Here is a 26,844-nt window from a genome sequence, read left to right as displayed (position 1 = left end):
AGAAGTACAAGAGAAGATTAACTTATAGGGCTAAGATAAAATAATACCAAATATATTTTCATTCTATCATTTTTATTTTTCAAGGAAATTACAGATCTATAATATAATACCTTTGTGATACATATATCCAACCCCCTCGGGGGTGTTTTATCTTTCCAATTCTCCGCACTTCCAGCCCTGTGCATGTTTTTACCATAATCTGCTTATATACGGTCTGGTCTAAGGTCATGTCCATTGAGAAAGGAGTGAACTTCATCAAGTCAGGGACATATCTGGGACTGAGAGCCCTGCCTCCTAGGGCAGCCTTTTTTCTGCAACACTACCCTGCACCTCCATTTCTGGAGAGACTACCAGGCTGGAAAGGCCAAGGAATTACCCAGCAGCTAGATGGGAGACAGGATTGAGTCAAAGTGGATTGTTAAGGGAGACTCCTCAGTATCTGCTCCCACCACGGAACATACGTCTTTCTCCAAGAACTGCTGAATTCAAACGTCAGCCTGTCTTTGGATCCACCTCACTCTGCTCTCTACTTTCCATGTCCCTCTCTCCATGTTGGGTGCAAAGTAGAGATGTGGGGTTCCCATCAAATCTACTTATAGTGAAGCCAGCATCCATGTTATCAGGTCATATCATCCCAGGCATGGTTGGACCAGCCAGGAAACACGTAGGTCTAGGCTCAGGAGATAGGAATGCTTGCTTATCATCCAAAGGAACGTATAGGAATGCAACCCCATGAGCTTACAAGTAGTTAATCAGCACTACCCTAAAGATATAATCACTAGATGCACCTAATGAAATTTCTAACGTATAGAACAAAGATATTTTTCAGATTCCAAGTCTCTTCTCATGGAATAGACCTCCAGGGGACCAGACATTAAGTAACATCTGCCAGCATGACCTTGTGCGCCTCCAATCAATGGAGCCACCTTCTCAGGAGACCCCTGGTAGCATTTCCACATGGGCCTCTAATTAAAACATTCACTTTCTCAGGGGACTCCTCCCCCAAATTTTGCCCTTAAAAACTCTCACTTGCAAGTCATCAGGGAGTTCAGGACTTTTGAACATTAACTCCCCATTCTTGTGGGTGCTGCCATAATAAAAAATAGCCAATCTTTCTTCCCTGCAAAAACTCTGTGTCAGTTTTTTTATTGGGTTGCTACAGATGGGGTGAATGAACTTTCATTTGGTTTGGTGATAATAGCAGCCATGTATTATTGTTTGGCCACCTAGAATCCCTTTTTTCTTTCCTTGGGGAACTGTCCTGTAGCATTCCATGCGGTCTTGGTGTGTTTGGTCCATCCCAGCCATCCCTAACTACCCACTGGTGTAAACACATGGCCTATGCCCAGACAGTCAAAATCCCAACTTGGGGACCATGGCATATTGGTCTTGTGACCCAAGCAAGGCAATTAGGGTGCATCCCTGGAGTTTATTTATGGACATTGGGATAGACAAGCTCTCATTCCTCTGGGTTCACTAATCTAAGATGATAGATCATTTAAGTAAGGGATTATTTCACTCAATGTATTCTGCTCACACACTGCCATACAGCAGAAGCTCATCTGCAATAAGAGAAATGAGACCAACACACCAGGGCATGCAGAGGAATAGGAGACAGACTGAGACTAAGAGAACAAGGGTGTAGGCAATACTGCTGGAGATCTGGAGTCCCTTGAACTCATTGGCATCAGAGTTGAGTTTCTGTCACATCTAACTGGGAAAGTTCTTTCTGACATATTGACCCTCTTGGATCCTTTTATTTTTTTTTTTCCTGTGTGGTATGATAAGAAATATATTTGGTCTTTGTCCCTGATTCCAGGCACAGGTCTTCTAAAACCCTTGGAATTTCATGAGTGATAGGCATGTCTTTTATTATTTATAATGAGCCTCTTTCTACCACACCTGAGTTTATGGGAATGAGGTCGCTTAGGATGAGGTCTCTACACAGCATCAGGATGGGGCTGTCATGGAAAAGACCAAGTGATTAGAGGGTGGGAAATTTTAGCCCCACTCACTGACCTTTAGGAAGTAGAAGGGAGGCTGCAGATTAAACTTTATAAAAACTCTTGAACAACAGACTTGATGAGTCTCCAGGTTGGTGAACATTAAGGTGCTAGGAGGGTGGGGTGCCCAGAGAGGGCATGGAAGTTTTGTGTTCCCACCCCCCATACCTTGTCCTGTATATCTTTTCCAGCTGGCTTTCCTGAGTTATATCCTAATAATAAACTGACAAACATAAGAGTTTCCCTGAGTTCTATGAGCCATTCTATGGCTCATAGTTCTATGATCCCAGGAGTGGAGGGTTGGGGAATGAGAATTCCTGAAGTACGAATGGCCCAGGACTTGAGACTAGAGTCTGAAGTGGGGGCAGTCTTATGGGACTGAACTCTTAAATCTGTGGAATCTGATACTAACTCCAGGTACTTAGTATCAAAATTAAATTGAATTTTTGGACACCTAGTTGGTGTCCAGAGTATTGGAAAATTGGTTGCTGGTGTTGGAAAACACCCTATATTTTGTCACAATATACTAACGCTGGGTTTCATTTGTTTGAGACTCTATTTTAATGAAAAGAATAGCTTCACCACTGCACCACTGTGTGCTGGGAGCAGGGATATGGATGTGTCAAATCCCCAGCCATCATATTCGCATTGTCTGCCTTCCTCAAACCCATGCTGGACGCATAGTGGGCATTCCCACACTCCTTCAAATGGGCAACACTCCTATCCCAGAAGGCCTCCACGTGCCCTTTCCTACACAACCCATGGCTCCCTCCCTTTTCACCGTAAGTAACGGCTATCCTGACTTTACACTGGTCATTTTCTTACTTTTCTTCATAGTGTTATCATCCGAGGACATCCCCAAACACTATAATTTAGTTTTGCTTTGTATGTGTGTGTGGACGGGAGATGGGGGGCTATGACTATTGGGATATGTCGTAATCAAAGGAAAGGATTTTACAATGAACGGGGTCCTCAAACTTCTCAGGGCAATGGTGCTCAAACTTGAGTAAGCATAGGAATCACCTGGAGGGTTTATTAAAACACAGATGGCTCGCTGAGCTCCATTCCCATGTAGGCTGATTCGGTGGACCTTAAGTGAGGACTGAGAATTTGCATTTCAAATCAGTTCCCAAGTGATGATGCTGGACCAGGACCACACTTTCAGAACCAGACTTAGGGTATGTGGGGCTATATCCAGGGCTCCTCTCAATTCACCTTGAATAACTAAGCTTCTTACATCCCATAATACCTTGGAAATCAGGGTTTGATGGTTCCAGAATTTTACAATCATCTGTTTATTCTTTTCACTCTGCTGGCAGATGATGATCTGCTTAGCCAGTGTCCTTCACCCAAACAAAAGAGCCTTGGTCTAAGGTCCTGTGAGCTCTTCTATTTAGACCATCATCTGGTGCCAAACCACTGCTCTGTAAAGGTCACATAAAGGTGGCTGAGTTCTCTTGGGTAAATGGTCTCTAGAATTTGGATGCATTTCTTTCAAAAGAGAGATTAGTGAAATCCTGAGTCTCCATTTTGCACAGAAGCCAGAAGAAAAGCTCTCCATCCCCAGCCATACCGAGTAGTCAAACACAGAATCTTCTCTTCAGCATCCTTCCACCCTCATTGCATCTGCCGCTCTATCTAGACTGCTGAAAGTATGAGTTTGGTGGTGGTATAAACCTAAAGGAAGACTCAATTTCTTCCAACAGAATTTACGTTCGGTAGAAAGAAGAGTGCTACACAGGGAGGAAAACTAATGTTTATTTCTGACTTTCTTTCCATCGCTCAATGTGTTGGGTGCTATAGGAGTCAGTCTCCAAGATGGCATCTGGTGATCCTTGCCCTCCTATCTAGCCCCAGTGTTGGTCTGTGTGACCAATATGGCAGAGGAGACAGTATGTAACTTCCAATATTAGGTATAAAAGCTGGCAGCTTCCATCTTTCCATCTTGGGCCTTCTCTCTGTCTCCCTCGGTCACACACACTTACACACACACACACACACACACACACACACACACACGCAATCACTGACAAGGATCAGTCAGATGCCTTGTCATAATCCGCTCAACAGAGAGGGCTACATTGCGGGGACTCAAGCCTCCAGCCAACAGCCCCATGAGTGATCTGGGAAGTGGATCCTCCATACCCAGTCGAGCCTCAGATGACGGTGGACTCAGTTCACTTTGCAGCCTCATGAGCAACCTTGACCTAGAACATGAGTTAAACTGCTGCTGGATTCCTGGCTGCAGAAACTATGAGGGCGGGGGGGAAGTTTATTGCTTTAGGCTGCTAAGTTTTGGGGTAATCCGTTACACAGTAGAAAATAATACAGGTGCCTTTCCCCAATTTACCCCCCTTTAACCCTCAAACAGCCCCGAGAGACAGTTATTGCTGTATTTCACTGACTCTGAGATGTCATTAACTGCAAGGTGTTCTGTGAACCATTAAGAAAGGAAAGAAATACTGTTATTTAAACGGTGATATGCCTTCAGTTGTAAGATACGCTCCAATTTCAGGTATGTTACAGTGAGACAAAAGTGTGCATCTTAGAATTGATGAAATGTGTTACCTGTATTTTGTAGCAAGGGTTTCTTCTCACACAAAGGGGAAATGAACGCTATCTTTTTCATCCCCGTTCTTCAGCTCCATGTGGAGTAACCAGTTGATATGTTTTGAATAGAGAGGTCAGTGGTCTGAATGGACATAACCTGACTTCTAAAGCCACTGTGGACTCAGTGTGGATCTCGTTTTTCAGTATTGATCAATAAGGGAAATTTTAAAAAGATGTGAGTTCTCCTAATTCTCCTGTTAGCCAAAGGAAGGCTCCTCTCTGGGTTCTTAATCAGCACCGTCCTCTACACTGCCTCTTACTAAAGTGCAGATATAGTGCATTTGTGGCCCTTTCAAATCAGCCAAGCTGGCCCCATCTCTAGAACAGCTGACATCAAGTGTCTGTTCTCACATACATTATCCGAGCCAGGCATTATCATTCCCACCGGAAATAGGAGGGGAGAGAAGCTGAAAGACATTAAGAAACTTGCTTACGATAATCAAACTAGAAAGCGACACATGCTGGATGGAGTTCTACCAAGCTGTTCTCACCGTCATTCCTCCCACATCAGCAAGCGTTCTCTAAAGAATGGCGTTGTGGCCTCGTCTCCTGGCCTTAAAAAATATTCATAGGAAGCGAAAAAGGCAGCCAATGCCTGTGAGAGTTTTCAGTAGCCTCTAAAAATGCCTTTTCCATGAATAGCCTGCTGTCTTTCATCTTGGGAACACCGAGTGTTTCATCAACATTATCTCATTAGTCCTCATAGCACCAGACTTTTCAAATAAATGAGTTAATGTTTGCAGAAAGTCCTTGAGATCTAAAGACTAGAAGCTCTGTATGAAGGTACGGCTTTGTCCTAACGCCTCAACAGCTGCCACAGAGTCTGTTCAGAGTCTGTGGGAGAGCTCGCCTATGAAAATGGCAGACTTTTCAAGTCATGGAGTTGGAGAAAGGAATAGGGGGAGGCAGATCCAATACAGCCGACCCTGGTTTGACGGTGAAGTAAATCTATAAAGCAGAGATGCCAAAAGGGATTCCTCTGGCCCCTCTGGTCAATTACTGATGCCCTCTTGCTGGGCTGAGAAGGATCCTGAGGCCATGTCTGGGCTCACTGGGAAGAGTTTGGGAATGATTACTGGTGTCGGCCATGGATGCAAGACTAACGAATTTGGAGCACATGCTCCAGAAACTTGCCCTTCTTGCTACAGATCAGTGAGCAACTTTACTATAGTCATTTATTAGTTCTAGGAGGGTCTTTTTGGTTGTCGTTGATTCTTTCAGATTTCCTGCATATACAATCACGTCATCTGTGAACAAAAACAGCTTATTTTTTCTTTCCCAATCTGTATACTTTTTATATCATTTTCTGGTTTTATTACATTAGCTAAGACTTCCTGTATGATATTCAAAAAAAGTGGTGACAGGGGACATCCTTGCTTTGTTCTTGATTTTAGCAGGACTAGTTATTCACTTAAGTAAAATGTTAGCTATTGATTTTTGTAGATATTCTTTATCAAGGTGAGGAAATTCCCTCTATTCCTAGTTTGATAAGAGTTTTTTTTTTAAATCATGAATGGGTGTTGGATTTTGTCCATCTATTGATATGAGTATGTGATTTTTTTTTCTTTTTTAGTCTGTATGTGGTAGACCACATTAATTGATTTTTAAATGTTGAACCACCCTTGCATTCATGAGATAAATTCCACTTAGCCGTGATATATAATTCTTTTTTTGATTTGCTAATATATTGTTGAGGAAGCTTACACCTATGTTCATGAGAGATATTGGGGTATAGTTACCAAGTGATTTTAACATGCAGCCAGAGTTGGGCTCTGGTCCTAAGGGTTGAAAGAAGAAATTATATGCAAAATTCCTCACATGTTGGGTGGCTACTGAACCCCAGAGCTCAGGACTTGGGTGAGGAAGAGAACAATGAGGCAAGAATTAATGAGAGTGATAACAGAATGGAATACTATTCTAATCTCTTTATTCATGGACAAAATAACAGTCATCTGACACAAAACTTAAAGCTTATAATGATTTCATATAGGCTCTAATTTGACCATCCTAATCCTGATAGGCAGTGAGAGATGACATTAGCATCTCCATTTTACAAAAATAGGAAATTGAGACTCAGAGAGAAAAACTGATTTGCCGAAGATTAACAGCTGTAACCCACATCCAGGGTTCCTTGGTGAAACCCAGCACTCTTTTTGTATGGTTCTTCAGCTACTCAAATTTCTGTGGATCTTTAGTTACTCAGATATGCTTATTATTTGATAAAAGTCCAAATAAGAGTCCAATTGGAATGACTTCCAAAGCAAAAAGAAGGAATCTTCAAAAAGACAAATAGAACCACCCACTTCCGATCCATGGAAGCCATTTAGTTTAGTTTGCTTTACCCTCGGAAGTAGGGGTGATGGGAGAATACAAGGTGTGGAGCCAAGAAAAGTGTGAGGCTCAAAGAAGGTCAAGGGAGTCTCTGGAGCCCTGCTCATACTTTCTCTCTATACCTGGACGTTGTTCTCTCTCATCTGGCACATCTACAAACTATCAGACCCTGATGTCCTCATCTGCATATGGGAGCCCTGAAGATGTAAACATGAATACTTCTCTGATTATACAAGATGAGACTCACCATTGCCTCTAGTGTGACGCTTCCCTGGGCCAAAGAAACGCCTTATTGCTCATAGGTTACCTGACTCACAGGGCACCCTGACCCTCTAGCCAGGGGTGCTAAAGCCTGAATCATCCAACTTGCCTTTGCAGAAACTTGTTACTAATATGTCATTTCATTTCTGTCTCTTTCCAACCTCAAGCTTTGCCTGCCTCATGTCAATGGCATGTCCTTGCTCCCTATATCTCTACACCCATGCACAAGAGGATGCGTGTGAAAATGCAGAGGGAAGTTGCTTCTCCATCTTTCTATACACACCACTGTCCACACTCGCATACAAGCACACTCCATGATAAACATATTGGGACTCAGAAATGGAGCTGGTGGGAGATCTTGCTTGACCCTAAATTATGGAGGGATGAAATGCCTTATAATTAAGTTATTTATATCTCTGAAATTCTGCTGTCTCTCCCACTCAGAGAGGTCTTCCACTTGGAGACCAAGACAGCTACAGTAGAAAGATTCTTCTCCAAAATTGTGACATTGGAAATCAGGACTCCCCACAAAACCTAGGGAGCTGGGGCCCTTGAAGGGCACACAATATTCTCCCAGAGAATCGGAGCAAGATCCAGAAGGGTGGTAACCCTGCACACTTATTCAGGAACAGCAAACACAGATAAAGCACAGCAGAGCTGCTCTCCGTTGAACAGACAGCAGCTAATTATATTGAGAAATGTTTTCTTTCCTCCCAAGTTCCTGGTCATCATTGAAAATCTCCTCTGGGGACGCCTGGGTGGCTCAGTCAGTTAAGCGTCTGTCTTCAGCTTAGGTCATCGTTCCAGGGTCCTGGGATTGAGTCAGGCATCAGGCTCCTCGTTCAGTGGAAAGCCCATAATTCCCTCTGCCTGCCACTCCCCCTGCTCACGCTCTCTCTCTCTGACAAATAAATAAATAAAATCTTTAAAAAAAAAAAAAAGGAAAGAAAGAAAATCTCCTCTGACCTCTGTCCTCTACTGTCACTTCTCAAGTTTATCATGTCCCAGATTTGTGCTTTTCTTCTTATCTACTATTTACTTTCTTTCCAAAGCTGTAGCCCTAGGCCCTGAGAGTTAAATAATTTGGGAAGTTTTGAGTTAAACAGGTTTTACAACAAGACTTCTCAGAGCTTATGGAATGTCAATGGGTGTGGTGACTCTTCAGGAAGATTTGTGTGCAATATTTCCCAGACATTTTCAAAGAGGCCTCGCAGGGCACCTGTTTAGTTCAGAAGATACTGATGAAATCCCAGACAGAGACCGCTATCTCTTCCTCTGTTACGGGTTGAATTGTGTTCCCTCAAAAAAGATATGTTGAAGTCCCAATACCTAGTACCTCAGAATGTGACCTTACTTGGAAATATGGTTTTTACAGAGGCAGTCAAGTTAAAATGAGGTTATTAGGGTGGGCCCTAATGCAATTCAACCAGTGCCCTTCTAAAAATGGGAAATTTGGACACAGAGATGGATATGCACTGAGAGAAGCCTATGCAAAGAGACACAGGGAGAGGATGTCCTTTTACAAGCTGAGGAACACCTGAGACTTCCAGGAGCTAGGGGGAGGCCTGAAAGAGATCCTTCCCTAGCACCTCCCGTGGGAGCATGGCCCTGCTGACACCTCCATGTTGGACTTCTGGCCTCTAGAACTGTGAAGTAAGTTTCTGTTGTTCTGAGCTCCCCAGTTTGGGTACTTAGTTACAGCAGCCCTAGGAAACTAATAGATCCCCTTGTATCCATTCTCCTAGCCGGGTGGTAGGCAAATCAGGTGCATTTTTTCCCTATTTATTAAGATTTTTTTTTAAATTTCTATGATAAGCTTAAAAATAACAAAAATACCCATTCTTCTCCTCTTGTATTGTAATGGAAGTATCAACTTTTAGCTAGGCAAATGGCCAGCTAGACTAGAGCTCAGCAAACTCTTTCAGTAAAGGCCTAGATAGTAAATATTTTAGGTCTTGTGGAACAGATGTTTGCTTTCACAACTGCCCATTCTGCCACTGTAGCAGGAAGGAAACCATAGACAATATGTCAACAAATGAGCATGGCTGTGTTTCCATAAAATTTTATTTACAAAAACTGGCAGCAGACCAGATTTGCTGACCCCAATCATTGAGTACCTGCTGTCGGTTGGGCATTGTTCTAGGAGCTGGGGATACCATGGTGAGCAACAGAGTCAAGGCCTCTGCCTTGTGGAACTCGTAAAATCTTGTTTACAGCTGTGTCCTCAGCACCTTGTGCAGGGCAGGGCACATAGTGGTCAGTCCAGAAATACTGAGCCAGTGAGTGACTGACAGTCCCCTGGGTGAAAAGAGATGAGCCAAGCCTTGGGGATGGTAGGCCAGGGGGAATCTCTGGGCTCCTTGCAATGCTAACTAAAGCCCAACAAAAGCATCTCCACTGGCAGTTTGATTCCTTAACGAGGCAAAAGCAAACCAACACTTTTTTTTTTTTTTTAAATAGGGTCCAGACCTAATGCAGGTCTTGAACTCACGATCCTGAAATCAGGATCACATGCTCTCCCCACTGAGCCGACCAGGTATCCCAAGTGTGTTCTTACATGCACCAAAAAAACATGTACAAGAATGATCGTAGCAATGTATTTCCAAAGATACAAAAACCGAAAACAACCCAAATATCCACTAATAGAATCAATGAGTAAATAAACTATATTCTTTTCAAATAATGGAACATTATACAGCGAAGGACAAGAACAGACTACCGCTACAGAAGACAACAGAGACGAATAGCAAAATCACTGCAAATGGAAACCATCTACCCTCCAACCCCCCACTTGGACCCTGAGGACTCAAACTGTAAACTGCCCTACAGCTTACTGTCTACTTTTACCACGATTTTATTATTCCTTAGTCTTTATTAGCACAGTTTACTTACTATTCCAGGGTACTCTTGCCCAGACAAAGCACTTTATTGTTCATTATAGAACTTCCTGAAAGACCCATCACCTCCTCAATAGAGAACATCAACAGTTTACACCCCAAGAGTCTGGGAAACTTTCACCTCAAAATCCTTGCCCTGCTTTCCCCACAGTCCTAAACGATGTAAGTCCTACAAATCCTATTCAAATCTTCACATTGAAAGACTCACCAAAACCAGAATCAAAATCTCAAATTTAACTTTTTCCTTCCCCCTCCAGTGAAAGCGCATTCAAGGTGGTTATTCTCCCTGATGGCAGTAAGCAATACATTCAGCTTGGTATTCTGCAACAGATTGTTCTGGTGATATTTTGGGAGCCAGCATTCAACAACATAATGTTTTGTGAGAAAAACCAGACACAAAGAGAGCATGCTTTAATAATCAATTTATATAAAGTTCAAGAACAGACAAAACTAATCTATGGTGATAGAAATCAGAACTGTAGTCACTCGGTGTGTAACAGCGGTAGGGTACGTACTGCCTGGGAGAGGATATGAGAGAGTTGTTGGAGCCCTGGAAGTCCTATGTCTTTTTTTTTTTTTTAAGATTTTATTTATTTATTTGACAGAGATAGAGACAGCCAGAGAGAGAGGGAACACAAGCAGGGAGAGTGGGAGAGGAAGAAGCAGGCTTCCAGTGGAGGAGCCCGATGTGGGGCTCGATTCCAGGACCCTGGGATCACGCCCTGAGACGAAGGCGGACACTTAACAACTGAGCCACCCAGGCGCCCTGAGGAAGTCCTATGTCTTGATCTAGATGGTGGTTACATGTGAATAGACACGCAAAAATTCAATGAGCTATACATTTTTGTGTGCATTTTACTACATGTAAAAAAGTAATTATTATTTTTTTAAGATTTTATTTATTTATTTGAGAGAGAGACAAAGAGAGAGAGTGTGATTACAAGTAGGGGGGAAGGGGCAGAGGCAGAAGGAGAGGGAGAAGCAGACTCCCCGCTGAGCTAGGAAGACCAAGATATTTTTTTAAGATTTTATTTATTTATTTGAGAGAGAGACAAAGAGAGAGAGTGTGATTACAAGTAGGGGGGAAGGGGCAGAGGCAGAAGGAGAGGGAGAAGCAGATCTCCGCTGAGCTAGGAAGACCAAGACGGGACTCAACCCCAGGACCCTGAGATCATGACCTGAGCGGAAGGCAGAAGCATAAGGACTGAGCCATCCAGGCACCCTTTAAAGAAGTAATTTAAATAAAGGCTTAAAAGGGGGAAATTTTAACCTAGGTGTCAGAGGTTACCAGGAGAGCTGAGTGTAGTTTTAGAACTTCTCCTTTAGCCAAGGGGTTGTCTTAAACAATATGGAGCTCGGTATTTCATGAGATTCCAACCTGGCTACCTTGGTTTTGTTTTCAAACCCTGTGGGTACAATCTACATCTGAGATGACAGCGGCCGTTACAACTGGCCCTGAGCCTGTGTATACATTAATGATATTTATACACATGGAACAGAGGTGGGGTGGTGAGAATTAGCAAGTGAAATGTTTGACACAGGGTCTTGCTTATAGGATGCAACTTGTGGCTACAGACCTGGAAACAGCCCTTCTGGGGGAACGATAGCGTTGCTCCTATAAAAACTAGTGTGTGAAATGTTGCATAAAGGGACTCACCATCCCTCTGTCTTTAAGAACTGAGCTGTATTAGTTAAGAGTACATACAGAATGGTGTCATCAAAACTGGGGGACGGGACAGTGTTGATGGCTTTCGTTCTCCTTATTTGTAAGATTCACCCGTGTTGTCTCATGTAGCTGTAGTTTGTTATTTTTAACTGATGTAGAGTAGAAAAATGTGGTTATATGTGGTGTGTGTGTGTGTGTGTGTGTGTGTGTGTATGAAAGAAAGAGAATTGATTGCTTAATCAATTCCAGGAATTAACAAAAAATCCAGCTTCAAAAAGGTCAGACAGTCTTCTTTAGCTACAACAATTAAAAAAAAACACCTACAGCAACAAAGAACAAACATAAAAAATATTTGGTGTTGAGAGGGAGAACCATTTGTACTACCCTGGAGGAGTTTCTTTACGTAAGATGCGTTGAATCATTTCCACAAACCAGGCCAGACCATGTCCTAGAAACCAGTTGTTAACCCTCCCTCTCATCTCAGAAAAGTAAAATGAGGACATTTCAAGCCGTGCCTACAAAAACCCTGATAAAAGACCAATGCTCAATGGAAAAGCCTTTCATCACTTTCATTTTTAGGAATGGAAAAACAGATATGTAGTTGATATTTATAAAAATCGTATTTGGTAGCTAGACCAAGTAGACACCATGTACTTACATTTCCCAAACACAGAGTGGGAGTTATGGCCTCCCTATCATATTTTTAGCCTGTGGTTACTGTCTGTCTCACCTGGCCCAACCCTTTGACTAATTGCCTGCACAACCATTCTCCAGTGTTCACCACAGAATGACTCCTCTGTCCACCCACAGGAACAATGGTTTTCTCCTATGCTTGGGGATTTTCCTTCAAAGACTGTGGACCACTCCCTGAATGATTTTAGGAATGAAGGGTTCTTTTCTCAAAAGTAATATATGTTTACTGTAGAAACTTTAGTAAGTAGAGATAAGCAAAATGAATCCAGACAAAGCTCGCCCAGAATCTGTCCAATATTATTTCTTGGTGCATATGTATTTTAAATATAAATAACTTTTTATTGTGCTCACATTTTATCAAACCAGTTCCTTGTTGGACATTTAGGCTTTTGTTATTTTTCTTGGTATAAACACCACTCCCAAAATTATTCCTGGAAACTGAACATCCTTCTGTTTGTTTGTTTAGTTTTTACTTTATAATCATGAACTCAACTCTGCAATCCAGCTATTGGAGGGGAATAAGGATAATATGGAACCATAGACCTGCAGCGAGAGCACAACGATTATAGGCTATTTCGAGCAGGTGAGGGTGAAGGGGTGCCCTCCCGAGCTACAGAAGAAATGGTCTGGTAGTTAAGATAACACACAGGTCAAATGTATTAGGTTTGTCCAGAGTCAGCAATGGTGATCTTCTTGCTGGTCTTGCCGTTCCTGGACCCAAACCAATCCACGCTTCCACAATATTCATGCCCTCTCTCACCTTGCCAAAGACCGCATGCCAACCAGACAACCACTCCGCCTTGGCCGTGCAGACGAAAAACTGGGAACTGTTTGTGTTGGGTCCAGCATTTGCCAGGGGCAAGATTCCAGGACCTGTCTGCTTCAGGATGAAATCCTCATCATCAACTTTGTCCCTATAGATGGATCTGCCACCAGTGCCATTATGGCATGTGAAGTCACCACCCTGGCACAGAAATCCTGAAATAATCCTGTGGAAACAGGAACCTTTATAACCAAATCCTTTCTCCCCACTGCTCAGAGCACGAAAGTTCTCCGCTGTCTTTGGCACTTTGTCTGTATAGTTTTAAACACACACACACACACACACACACACACACACTGGGCTAAAGAGGACATGCAGACCCTATAGATAGTTGCTTTTCTGGAAAGTTGCACCAAATCCCATACCTGTTCTCACCCGGGATAAGCGTCAGAGGAAACACAGTCAAAAAGATCTCACACACATACAAGAAACAAACTGTAGTAAAGGTAACACTCTATCAATTTCCCCAGACTTTAATCTGAGAGATTCCGTGTGTTTAGCTGGTTATTTGTAAATCTGGTAATTATGGCCAGTGGATACTCAGAGGGAGCTAGCTAACCTTCAGGCCATGTGTGCTCGTCAGCTGACTCAGAGTGGACAGGAATCTTATTGTTTGTATGTTGCCAGGTGATAATAAGCTGTTTCGGTACAATCTCTGAGGGAATTTCCGGTCAAACTGAAGGGTTTGGAATATTATAGACCCGGAGTGTGCGTTATAAATATAAGTAAACCAGGATAGAAGGTAATTTGTTTCAGCTATTTCCTCCGGACAATGGCAATGTCTACTATTAAAGAATTTACAAACTAGGGGAAACTTGGAGTCACTCAAATTTCAGCTCCGGGATGGGATGACCAAGGGTCGCAGGGGCCTGTCCAAAGCCCCCGCAGGTGGGTGGAAAGGCTGAGTCAGTTTGGAGGAGATGAGACTCCAGCATCTGGGAAGGCAGGGGTAGCAAAAGAGGCAGAGGGGGACAAGGAGAAGAACTAGAAAAATGTGAGTTTTCATGTCAGGCTGACCTGGATTCACATCGTAGTTTTTCCATCTTGTTAAAAATAGGGCCTAGGGCGTATGACTCAAGCTCTCTGAGTTTTAACTCTATACAGGGGAGACAAACACCTCTTCCTAGGGCTGCTGAGAGATTTCAGTGAAATAAATGTGTAGAAACTAACTACAGTAACTGATAAATCGAAGGAACCCCAACAAATGGTTGCTATTACTGCTATCATGATTAATCATTATTATTGCTGTTGCCTTTGAAGATGGATTTAGAGAGGGAAAAGGTGCTTATTACTGATCATTATACCTCTTCTTTGGATTTTCTATTTCAGGGGTTCTTAATCTGGTGCCCAAGAATTCCCAAGAGGCCCATGGATGGATATCTGGGAGAGGGAGAGGATATCAAACTCTGGTGAGAAAAAAATGTCAATGTTTTCACTAACCTGTAATGAAAACTTACTCTTTCCTCTGTTATGACCACAGGCAATAACTCACAGTACTGATCATGTTTTGAGGGACAATACAAAATTATATATTATTTTTGTATCATATTAAAATTGTTGCAGGTTTCTCAAAATATCATTTTAATGGGCATCCTGCCTCAAAAGCAGAGTTGTTCTTAGACCCACTCGTTAGACCCCTGCTGGAACACATGTGATCTCTGTCTCCCTGTCTACAGATGTTGGGGTGATGGAGCTGGTTGTCAAGGTAACTGTAACACAATTTCCAAAAATATTTTGATAAAATATCACAATCGGATACAATATCATACCTTTATTTTAGGAACTTTTTTTTTTTTTTAAGTAGACTGCACACCCAACCTGGGACTTGAACTCACAACCCTGAGATCAAGCATTGCATGCTCTACCGATGGAGCCAAACAGGCACCTCTATTTTGTGCACTTTTAAACAGTATTCTTCCAAGGAGTCCGTAGTCTTCATCAGACTGTCAGAGAGAGACAGAGACACGACAAAGATTCGAACCCTTTGGTCGAGAGGCCACTGCAGGGCACCTTGCACACAGGAGGAGCTCTGCTGTCCACCAGCCCGACAAGTTTCTTTCTTAATGTGTTGATCGCCTAGGCCAATAAACACCAAAATAGAACACTTCTGAAGACAATTCAAAAGAGCCTCAAAAGAGCCTAATTCTGTGCAATAGATATAAAATGTCAAGGAGAAAATGTCTGTGACTCTCCGCAGGAGCCTGATGCCCAGAGAATCCAGTAGAAAGAAAAATTACCTAAGTGGTATAATGACCCCGACCCCAACCCCAACGGATGGGAGAGGAACAGCAATGCATGGAAAGCAGAGAAACGCAGAAGAGGAGGGCGAGGATGAGGCAGAGAAGGTGGGATAAAAAAACTCAGAAACCACCCTGAGCAGGAGGGGCTGTAGAACCTACAGGCTTGGGGGTGGGGGTGGGGGTGGAATAGGGAGAAAAAAGGAGGAACTTTAAATAAAGGACAATGAAATTAAACAAGACAAAACATGGTAGTGGATACTTTATTTTGTTGGATTTCCACCATCAAGTTTTGGGGTTATTTCCTCGTGGTCCTCCTGCCCTTCCTCTCCCTCCCCCATTTTCTCATGATGTTGAAAAACTGCTTTATTCCGTCTCCCATCTTTTTCTTGTCCAAGTAGCCAGGCCTTTTCTTTTTAAAGATCCTTAGTGCTTGTCTTTGAAAGACAAGAAGTTGTCCACGTGTTAGAGAAAGCTAGGATCCGGCAGGACTCGGCGGCGTTGTTCATGTTGACTCCTCCCTTGAGCTCGGGACACCCTCAGCCAGCCCTCTTGCTCTGGGCAAGTGTCTCTCACAAAACTCAGAACAGTTCATAAAGGCCTCTTGTCAGAGATTTGCAGGCATATGAATGGGAAACACCATATAAACAGTGAAAAAAACACATCTTTTCAAGTTGTTGGATTTTCTCCTTCATGGTCTTAAAAAAAAAAAACAACTAGACATATTGCATTTAATAAACCCATGCGCATATAGTAGTAATCGGAACGCGATACTTATCCTTATAACTCTTCTCAAAAACATTACTCAGGCCAGAGTCTCTCTCAGCTACGCTGAGGACCGACCGTCATTCAGTCGATAAATTACCTCATTTATTTTCTCAGTCCTAAAAAAAAGTTTGTTTGCTACGTTCACTGACGTCACATGAAGATGCCAGCTTTTATACACATTTATAAAAGTACAATAAGTGGAATATGATACAGTGGTACAAAGGTTTACAAATTAATACAAGTCAAATATATAAATTACAGTGAAATAGAGGGAGGTCGTGGTTCTGTCTTGGGATGGTTCTTTTAGCAGTCATATCGCTGCAAAGAAAACGAGATAGGCATTAGGTCCCAATCAGGCTAAACAAACAACGATGATGCCATTTTCGTCCTAAAAATTCCTGTTTGAAGCAGACATCAAGCAAGCTGATGTCAACTTCAGCTGAGAGCTTAGACAATGCTCACGGAATGTTTCCTAAACAAAGGACACCCATTGTCCTCTCCCGAGGAAAAGCTGCAGGAAAGGGCCATGAAAACGCAGCTTGCTGGTGTTGGGTTGGCTCTGAATGTGTTTGGGGTAGATTTTTAATCCTAGGGATTTTAGAGATAATGCCGTGGGAGTTTCACCCGGGGGTGGACTCGACGTGGGTAACTTTCCCAATTCAATGCTACCAAGTTACGGACTTGACTCATCTACACTAAAAACCTTGCCCTTTGAAAGTGTCTTTTGTCTGAGAAATAAAGGTAGCAGATCTTGCCCTGGCGTGTCTGGGAAGAAGCCACCCCTACTGTGACTCAGATGGGAAACCCTGTGGGACTATTTGCCCCCTCCCCCCAATCCCCACTCAGGGAGGAGGGTCACTCCGCCAAACTACAGCAATGTGAGGTCATTGACATATTATGCCTCGTTCCAAAACGCACAAGTGCTGATGGCCAGCCGGGCCTCCCTCACCTAATTTAAACTCTGCCTTGCATGAAATTCGAGGCTAAAGATAGGTTACATGAAAGTAACTCTGAGAGGATTCTTCTCTGCCTCTCCCTGACTGTATTGCCTGGAAACAACTCCACATTGAAAGTTTCCAACTGTGTTGTTTTCTTGGAAATTTGGCAGACTCCCAAAGGAAATTATTAATCTTGCTGTACTCGCCTGATAAGGAAAACTAGATTTTTATTTTAACTTCCCCTCAAAAATTTTAGAAAGTTTCCATTTATTTACAGCAAGGTTTTTCATGGTAGCAGTGGGCTTTCATTTCTCATTAGGTTTTTGTCTTACTTTAAAAGAAAGAGACCTTGAACCAAAGGAACAAATGATTAGGAAAATAGAAATTAAGTTTCTGTTTACCTAATCCTGTTTTACAGAATAATGCATAAAACAAACCCTCCAAAATTGGGCCAAAGCTGGACTTCCATCAATTCATTAATACATGGGGTTTTTTTAAGGAGGATATAGAAATAAGAACTTTCCCTGCTACTAACAAATGCATACTTCTTTCTGAAATCATATCCCCAGGAAACAAGTGCTTCCTGGTTTTCTTTCACTGTGAAAGGCTTTTCACGAACTGCTGTTCAAAGGTTACTAGTGATTCTCTATGCTTAGCTATGGGGACATTTCTGTGACTCCTTATTAGGAAGGAATTGTAAAAAAATGCAAAAGAACAGCAAGTATTGCATACAGGTTGAGAGCAGGAGCCATGGCTTAAGATGACCCAGGGTTTGAAGCCTGCTAGTTCCTGACTAGGTGATCGTAGACATACTGCTTAACCCCACTCATAGTCTCATCTGAAATGTGAGTGCAGCTCAGTGCCTCATGCAATGAACGTTGACAGCTATCTGTGTGTGCTAGTCGGGAATATGAGAGCAAGCAAAGTTGTGTCTTTTTGGCTAAAGCAGGGCCAGTGAAAGGGGCAGTGAGTTTGCTCTTGAAGGAACACTCTGTCTACGGACAGCATTTTCCTTATATACACAGAGCCAACTACAAAAAAACAAGATAACCCAGGGACTATGACTCTCAAGGAAGCTTATTACCAAGAGCAAAAGCGAATGCTGTAAATGCTTTGCCACGAAGATGGTATAGGAACAAATGCTGGTAGATTGAGCACTGTTTTATTTTGCCTTTTCTTCTCTATGATGAAAACAGCGGTGTATTATAGTCATTGACTACGCCAAGGTCAAGCTGTGACATTTTCACACAGGTTCTTACCTGTTGGCGAGAGCAGCAATAGCCACATATTCCTCCCATCACTCCATTTATTACTTGAATGAGACACAAGATGAATTCAATTCCACCGAGGGCCAAGAGGATAGAAAACAGAGAGACATTCCATTCTACAATGTGCTTGGGTTCAGTGCACTGGGACCATGTGGAAGTATCCAGAAGGTACCTGTGGATAAAAAAAAAGAAACTTCCGACACATGACCACACCTAATGGGATGTCTCATAAGCTGCTTTGTGTGTGGTGCTTTTCCATTCAGAAAAAAAGAAATGAATTAATTCATTGACCTATATGAAATTTTTCTAGTCCAAGTCATTTCACAAAGTGAGGAATTTAGCCCAGGTCGTGTTGCAATGACAAACATAAAATTCAGCAAAGATTATTGGGCACTCACTGTGAGTTAGACATCAAGCCAGGGCTGGGGATATAATGGTGAACATGGCATGGGCTTTGCCTTGGAAGAGCAGAGCTTCTAAGGGAGGAGACAAGATGCAATCGTGACGCAACAAGTATACTGATCAGGTAAACCAAGGGTGAGGAAGGGCACTAACCTAGGCCGGGAGAATACCTGCTGATGTACTATTCCAAGTCTGCGTTCCATGAAGCTAGGAACCAGACCTTTCATCATTGTATGTGTAACCCCTAGACCAGTATCTGGCACACAGTAGGTACTCAACACTTTTAAGTCATTGAATGATAAATAATCTGAAGCCACTTTGTGAAATGTTAGCAAACCGTGCTGAAGTCACATATGACTACACACACATGTACACGCACACATACACACACACATAAGTCATTATACATATATATGTGACTTAGGAGATTTTCTAAATCCCTGAATATTCTTACGGTCTGAAAAATTTCTATCTCTGATTACTCTCTTAGAATCTCAGCCTTTGCTACATCATAAAGCATTTGGATCCTTAATGAAATAGGATTCAATCATGTGGGAAAATCTACAATTGACTTAATTCCACAAAGAGGTCTGGTATAACTCTTTTCTTATCAGTTTTTCCTAAAACAGCAGAACAAAGGGGCTTGGAATTAGAGACCTAACTTTGAATGGTTCATTGAGCCAATCAGAAATTCAATTTGTTGATTAAAAAAAAAAGAAGTCTGTCCTTATGACCCTGTCTTTCTGCCTATCGGTGAGGGAAAGAATTTGTAATTTTAGGACACAATGTAAAAAGATTCTTTGGCCCCACTTGCATATTGAGCAATTAATTACTGGCTTGTGACCATTAGTTATTTCCCATACTGAAATCCTTGGACAGGTTGAAGTGAGGAATAATCTAGGAGCAGAAAGTTTCTTACAGAAGCTGGGGTGGGTCAGGGGAGGGGCATACACTCAAACAGCTATAAAACTGTTTAGTGATACTCGCCCTTCTCCTTGCATTCCAGTTGCATTCATCACGATCTTTTTTAGAGGTGGGTTTGTGCAGCTGTGTGTATGTCTGTGCATACATGAAAAACCATTTTCTACCAGTACATTCAGTATGTTCTAAACAAAGCTGAATCGTGATCAATAACCATTTTGACCATCGAAAATTCAAACCTCTCCAAGTGCTGATTTTCCTGCAGAGGCTCCCTTGGCTGTATTCATTGTAAGTTAGGAGAGAGTAGTAACAGCTAACAGAGGCCATGCTCAGAGCATGTCAGCTTCCACGACAAATTCTTCACGTTTATCATCTCATTAATCCTCCTGACAACTGCCCCTGGTTTTGTTTTACAGATAAAGTAACTGGGAAGCATAGAGCTCAGTCCACTTTTTCCTGGTTGCTGAGGGAGAAGTGCAGAGCTGGGATGGAATCCAGTTCCATGTAATTCCATGTTCATGATTTATGAACTCACTATATGTACTACACAATCCATAAGGGATAAGCAGTCTTGATGACGTAAAGACAATTGAAATTCATTATTCATATTATTTTCATTCATGAATCTCATAACTAAGCTTTTCAAAATTCAAAGACGGATGTCATTCATTTGTCATCATGTACATCAGTTTCTACCAGCTATTTCTGATCTTTTCTCAATAATGGATAAGAAGTAAGCATCAACATAAAATAAAAGTCCTTAAATTATCCTGATGCTAAAGTCACGTATCAGACCTGTCTTATATAGCCTGATCACTTTAAATAAAGGGTTTGTTGTATGTAGTCATTATGTTATATGTGAATGTGTGTATGGGAGTAGTATGATTTACCCTGGGCTTTGGTTAAATTCATATGCTTTCCATCCATATTATGTAAGGAGTCCACAATATTTTCTTATAAAATAGTAAAATCAGCTAAACGTTCTGGTATGGTGGACACACTGTACGAGCACAAACTCTACAGCCAGGCTGTCTGGGTTCAAATCTTGACCACCCATGTGCCTTTGAATAAGTTACTTCAACTCTCTGTGCCTCCTTTTCTTCATCTGTACGATGGGAGCAATAGTGGAAATCAACTCACAGGGTATCATGACGGCTGAATTAGGGAAGCCATTAAAAAGCACCGAGAGCTTCTCCAGGTCAGGGACCCACACTCTGACACCACCGCCTAGTGCCTGAGTCAGTGTGGAGACACCTGGCTGAGCGGAGGGCTGCACGGATCACTGCTGCCGTTCTAACCTGATGGGTTTGCCTCTATACCACGCGGTGGATGAGAACGTGTGGCCCGACAGGGAACAATTACTCACTGTCCATCGGTGTTGGCAAAGGTGTAGTTCCAGTGACCAAAAGAATCGAGACATTGTGGTCCTTCCGCCAAGCCCAGGGCTGCCACGATGACGCAGTAGCCAGAGCCTGCGATTCCGATCAGAGCAGCCAGTACAGAAGAAAACATCTGGCAAGAGGAGAAAGAGCGGACGTGAGCCCGCATGGCCCTGGCCGCCTCCCAGGGACCGTTTTCACCCCTGGAGCAGAAGGACCTACCGCGCATCTCTTGCCGCAGTTTTCGTGGCCACAGCAGCCGCAGCAGTCATCCTCTTCCAGCCCGATGAACACAAATGCTGGCAGGAACATCTGGTTTGAAAACAGGCAAACTAAAGTCACTGCCTCTCCCCCAAATCAAAGTCGGTGGTAAGGGTCAGGCTAAGCATCTTTTGGTAGAATCTATTTCTTTCTGACAGTGGTGGATGGCTTTGGGTTCGCTTGCCCAAGTACCTCAAAGAATGTGCCCCTAAGAGGAGAAGGAAAGCCCTCTAAAGCGGAGTACCCGCTTGTTTGCATGTAGTTGTAAGCACTCTTTGGGGCCAGCGTGCAGGGTGGGAGGGCTCAAAGAGTAACCTATAAAAGTGTTTCTTCCACAAGAGTTCCCAGCACTGTCCCAGAGGGAGCTCTGCTTTGAAACCCTTAAACTCCGTCTTTAAATCTGATTTTTTCCCCCTGTAAAACATAGACGATACCAACAGTCTTTCATAGAATAACTGAAACTTTTTCGTAAATAGGAGAGATGAAGACTCCGCATAATAAATATGAACTGCTTCTTTGATGATAGGACTGTATGGTTGTTGCTTCACAATAAAGCTCTTTAAATAAAGTAAGTGTGAAATACTCTGAGTTTGAGATCAAAAGGAGCCTAAACAGGTGCTATGTTATATGAAGGACAAATGATTATGTGAACATGATCATAATGCTTCATAATAATGGATGAAATTCCAATGTTGGAATGTCTTTTCTTGACTAAGAAAAATATTCTGTGTAGTACTAGCAATTCCTTAAAATGTCCTTTTAGAATTCTCAATCCCAGCATTTAAAGTGGCAAACTCAAGTTCGTCCACATTCTTTCCATGCTGTGGTTGAAGCTAATACTTTCAGCTCCCAGGTTGGCAGGCAAATTCCTCTCACTTCAATTAAAAACAAACCTTGGAAAAAACAACACATTCCACTGTTAGCTGCAGACCCTGATCTAGGGCTAACTGCAGGATTTTTCCTAGACGCCACACCCAGGGTTACATAAAGGAGAGAATTTACAGTTCTTTCTAAATAGCAATACACTCATAATTCATGATTTTTTTTTTCCTGTCACAGATGCCTGAGAATACACCGCAGAGAATTTGGATCCCAAACTCTGTTGACTTAGACAGAGGACCAGCGGCGTCCTCCCAGCTCCCCAGAGCAAATGTTAAATGCCGACCCCCTTCAATACTAGAAACTCTATAGTCTCTCAGATCTGATTTAAAAGCTATTACCTGTTTCCTACCTGTAAAGTGAGNGTCTGAAAAATTTCTATCTCTGATTACTCTCTTAGAATCTCAGCCTTTGCTACATCATAAAGCATTTGGATCCTTAATGAAATAGGATTCAATCATGTGGGAAAATCTACAATTGACTTAATTCCACAAAGAGGTCTGGTATAACTCTTTTCTTATCAGTTTTTCCTAAAACAGCAGAACAAAGGGGCTTGGAATTAGAGACCTAACTTTGAATGGTTCATTGAGCCAATCAGAAATTCAATTTGTTGATTAAAAAAAAAAGAAGTCTGTCCTTATGACCCTGTCTTTCTGCCTATCGGTGAGGGAAAGAATTTGTAATTTTAGGACACAATGTAAAAAGATTCTTTGGCCCCACTTGCATATTGAGCAATTAATTACTGGCTTGTGACCATTAGTTATTTCCCATACTGAAATCCTTGGACAGGTTGAAGTGAGGAATAATCTAGGAGCAGAAAGTTTCTTACAGAAGCTGGGGTGGGTCAGGGGAGGGGCATACACTCAAACAGCTATAAAACTGTTTAGTGATACTCGCCCTTCTCCTTGCATTCCAGTTGCATTCATCACGATCTTTTTTAGAGGTGGGTTTGTGCAGCTGTGTGTATGTCTGTGCATACATGAAAAACCATTTTCTACCAGTACATTCAGTATGTTCCGAACAAAGCTGAATCGTGATCAATAACCATTTTGACCATCGAAAATTCAAACCCCTCCAAGTGCTGATTTTCCTGCAGAGGCTCCCTTGGCTGTATTCATTGTAAGTTAGGAGAGAGTAGTAACAGCTAACAGAGGCCATGCTCAGAGCATGTCAGCTTCCACGACAAATTCTTCACGTTTATCATCTCATTAATCCTCCTGACAACTGCCCCTGGTTTTGTTTTACAGATAAAGTAACTGGGAAGCATAGAGCTCAGTCCACTTTTTCCTGGTTGCTGAGGGAGAAGTGCAGAGCTGGGATGGAATCCAGTTCCATGTAATTCCATGTTCATGATTTATGAACTCACTATATGTACTACACAATCCATAAGGGATAAGCAGTCTTGATGACGTAAAGACAATTGAAATTCATTATTCATATTATTTTCATTCATGAATCTCATAACTAAGCTTTTCAAAATTCAAAGACGGATGTCATTCATTTGTCATCATGTACATCAGTTTCTACCAGCTATTTCTGATCTTTTCTCAATAATGGATAAGAAGTAAGCATCAACATAAAATAAAAGTCCTTAAATTATCCTGATGCTAAAGTCACGTATCAGACCTGTCTTATATAGCCTGATCACTTTAAATAAAGGGTTTGTTGTATGTAGTCATTATGTTATATGTGAATGTGTGTATGGGAGTAGTATGATTTACCCTGGGCTTTGGTTAAATTCATATGCTTTCCATCCATATTATGTAAGGAGTCCACAATATTTTCTTATAAAATAGTAAAATCAGCTAAACGTTCTGGTATGGTGGACACACTGTACGAGCACAAACTCTACAGCCAGGCTGTCTGGGTTCAAATCTTGACCACCCATGTGCCTTTGAATAAGTTACTTCAACTCTCTGTGCCTCCTTTTCTTCATCTGTACGATGGGAGCAATAGTGGAAATCAACTCACAGGGTATCATGACGGCTGAATTAGGGAAGCCATTAAAAAGCACCGAGAGCTTCTCCAGGTCAGGGACCCACACTCTGACACCACCGCCTAGTGCCTGAGTCAGTGTGGAGACACCTGGCTGAGCGGAGGGCTGCACGGATCACTGCTGCCGTTCTAACCTGATGGGTTTGCCTCTATACCACGCGGTGGATGAGAACGTGTGGCCCGACAGGGAACAATTACTCACTGTCCATCGGTGTTGGCAAAGGTGTAGTTCCAGTGACCAAAAGAATCGAGACATTGTGGTCCTTCCGCCAAGCCCAGGGCTGCCACGATGACGCAGTAGCCAGAGCCTGCGATTCCGATCAGAGCAGCCAGTACAGAAGAAAACATCTGGCAAGAGGAGAAAGAGCGGACGTGAGCCCGCATGGCCCTGGCCGCCTCCCAGGGACCGTTTTCACCCCTGGAGCAGAAGGACCTACCGCGCATCTCTTGCCGCAGTTTTCGTGGCCACAGCAGCCGCAGCAGTCATCCTCTTCCAGCCCGATGAACACAAATGCTGGCAGGAACATCTGGTTTGAAAACAGGCAAACTAAAGTCACTGCCTCTCCCCCAAATCAAAGTCGGTGGTAAGGGTCAGGCTAAGCATCTTTTGGTAGAATCTATTTCTTTCTGACAGTAGTGGATGGCTTTGGGTTCGTTTGCCCAAGTACCTCAAAGAATGTGCCCCTAAGAGGAGAAGGAAAGCCCTCTAAAGCGGAGTACCCGCTTGTTTGCATGTAGTTGTAAGCACTCTTTGGGGCCAGCGTGCAGGGTGGGAGGGCTCAAAGAGTAACCTATAAAAGTGTTTCTTCCACAAGAGTTCCCAGCACTGTCCCAGAGGGAGCTCTGCTTTGAAACCCTTAAACTCCGTCTTTAAATCTGATTTTTTCCCCCTGTAAAACATAGACGATACCAACAGTCTTTCATAGAATAACTGAAACTTTTTCGTAAATAGGAGAGATGAAGACTCCGCATAATAAATATGAACTGCTTCTTTGATGATACGACTGTATGGTTGTTGCTTCACAATAAAGCTCTTTAAATAAAGTAAGTGTGAAATACTCTGAGTTTGAGATCAAAAGGAGCCTAAACAGGTGCTATGTTATATGAAGGACAAATGATTATGTGAACATGATCATAATGCTTCATAATAATGGATGAAATTCCAATGTTGGAATGTCTTTTCTTGACTAAGAAAAATATTCTGTGTAGTACTAGCAATTCCTTAAAATGTCCTTTTAGAATTCTCAATCCCAGCATTTAAAGTGGCAAACTCAAGTTCGTCCACATTCTTTCCATGCTGTGGTTGAAGCTAATACTTTCAGCTCCCAGGTTGGCAGGCAAATTCCTCTCACTTCAATTAAAAACAAACCTTGGAAAAAACAACACATTCCACTGTTAGCTGCAGACCCTGATCTAGGGCTAACTGCAGGATTTTTCCTAGACGCCACACCCAGGGTTACATAAAGGAGAGAATTTATAGTTCTTTCTAAATAGCAATACACTCATAATTCATGATTTTTTTTTTCCTGTCACAGATGCCTGAGAATACACCGCAGAGAATTTGGATCCCAAACTCTGTTGACTTAGACAGAGGACCAGCGGCGTCCTCCCAGCTCCCCAGAGCAAATGTTAAATGCCGACCCCCTTCAGTACTAGAAACTCTATAGTCTCTCAGATCTGATTTAAAAGCTATTACCTGTTTCCTACCTGTAAAGTGAGCATAGCGAAAAGGTAGTTCACTGTTAGTTCAAAGAGGATTTTGTAAAACGTCTAACAAAATTAATACACCAGACCTATCTCAACCTTTGTGTTCTCTGCTTACCAAAGAAGAACGAACAAAAATCACTGGATTTGCAAGTAGGCATTGTAGAAACCTTTTCATGAAAACATGGCATTAACAGAAGAGAATTTTTTAAGCTTAGAATAATCCTGAACAACTTACCAGCAAGCCCCCTCCTACGATGCCAGAAAAGAACCACACGAAGCGACTGAGATGGTTTTCAGAGGCATATTTTGTTTCCCCGTTGGGAAAGTAAAGCAAAATATTAGCCACAATGCAGAGGATGGCCAGCCACACCAGGGAATGTCCGATGCATCGTGCACATTTGCCATAACACATGGTGGCAGAGAGCCTGGGAGGTTTTCCCTCTTCGCTCTGCAGCTCAGTGATGGCCAGTCAGAGGCAAGTGTGCCCGTCTGTGAAGAAAGCAAAAGCAGTTCTCAGCCCATTCCCGGACCTCTTAAATACTCTGAGTCCTTAGTCAGCGGGTGGCCGAGGTACTTTGCTTTCATTGGTCCTGACTGCAGGCTCCCGTCGGGGTGGGGGGAGTGGGGGGAAGGTCCCGCCCTTCAGCTGCAATCCCGGAGACAAGCGAAACCAGGGTAGGACGTGGGAAACAGCCTCAGTCATAGGCAAGGAAGAGCATGATTAATCTTCACCAAGACATTCACCACGCTGCTCCTTCCCAGGACAAAGAACTGACAGGAGCGGCTAACACAACTTTCCAGTGAC

General features: G+C 42.6%; 1 protein-coding gene and 1 pseudogene across 1 annotated transcript; both read right to left on the bottom strand.

Annotated features, from left to right (window-relative positions):
• Positions 1-13,120: 13,120 nt before the first annotated feature.
• LOC109490809 lies at positions 13,121-16,370 on the bottom strand (annotated as a pseudogene).
• Positions 15,771-26,570, bottom strand: TM4SF1 (transmembrane 4 L six family member 1). The gene is made up of 5 exons (XM_002927041.4): positions 26,275-26,570; positions 24,770-24,859; positions 24,535-24,680; positions 18,487-18,667; positions 15,771-16,607 (listed from the first exon to the last, which is right to left on the bottom strand). Exons 1-5 carry the CDS (start codon positions 26,449-26,451, stop codon positions 16,593-16,595), a joined length of 609 nt encoding a protein of 202 aa, XP_002927087.1. The 5' UTR covers positions 26,452-26,570; the 3' UTR covers positions 15,771-16,592.
• Between the last annotated feature and the right edge of the window lie 274 nt (positions 26,571-26,844).

Source organism: Ailuropoda melanoleuca, chromosome 6 (assembly GCF_002007445.2).
Source record: "Ailuropoda melanoleuca isolate Jingjing chromosome 6, ASM200744v2, whole genome shotgun sequence".
Lineage (NCBI taxonomy): Eukaryota > Metazoa > Chordata > Mammalia > Carnivora > Ursidae > Ailuropoda > Ailuropoda melanoleuca.
Note: the sequence above shows the minus strand (reverse complement) of the source record. Positions and strands in the feature narration are given on the sequence as shown.

What these genes read in the sequence shown, in the direction of transcription:
- TM4SF1 (XM_002927041.4), bottom strand. Translation starts at nt 26,451, where the DNA reads ATGTGTTATGGCAAATGTGCACGATGCATCGGACATTCCCTGGTGTGG. An exon ending in ACTGCGGCAAGAGATGCGCG is followed by an intron (nt 24,681 to 24,769) that starts GTAGGTCCTTCT and finishes TCCTCTTGCCAG; the next exon opens with ATGTTTTCTTCTGTACTGGC. An exon ending in TTTGCCAACACCGATGGACA is followed by an intron (nt 18,668 to 24,534) that starts GTGAGTAATTGT and finishes TTTTATCCACAG; the next exon opens with GTACCTTCTGGATACTTCCA.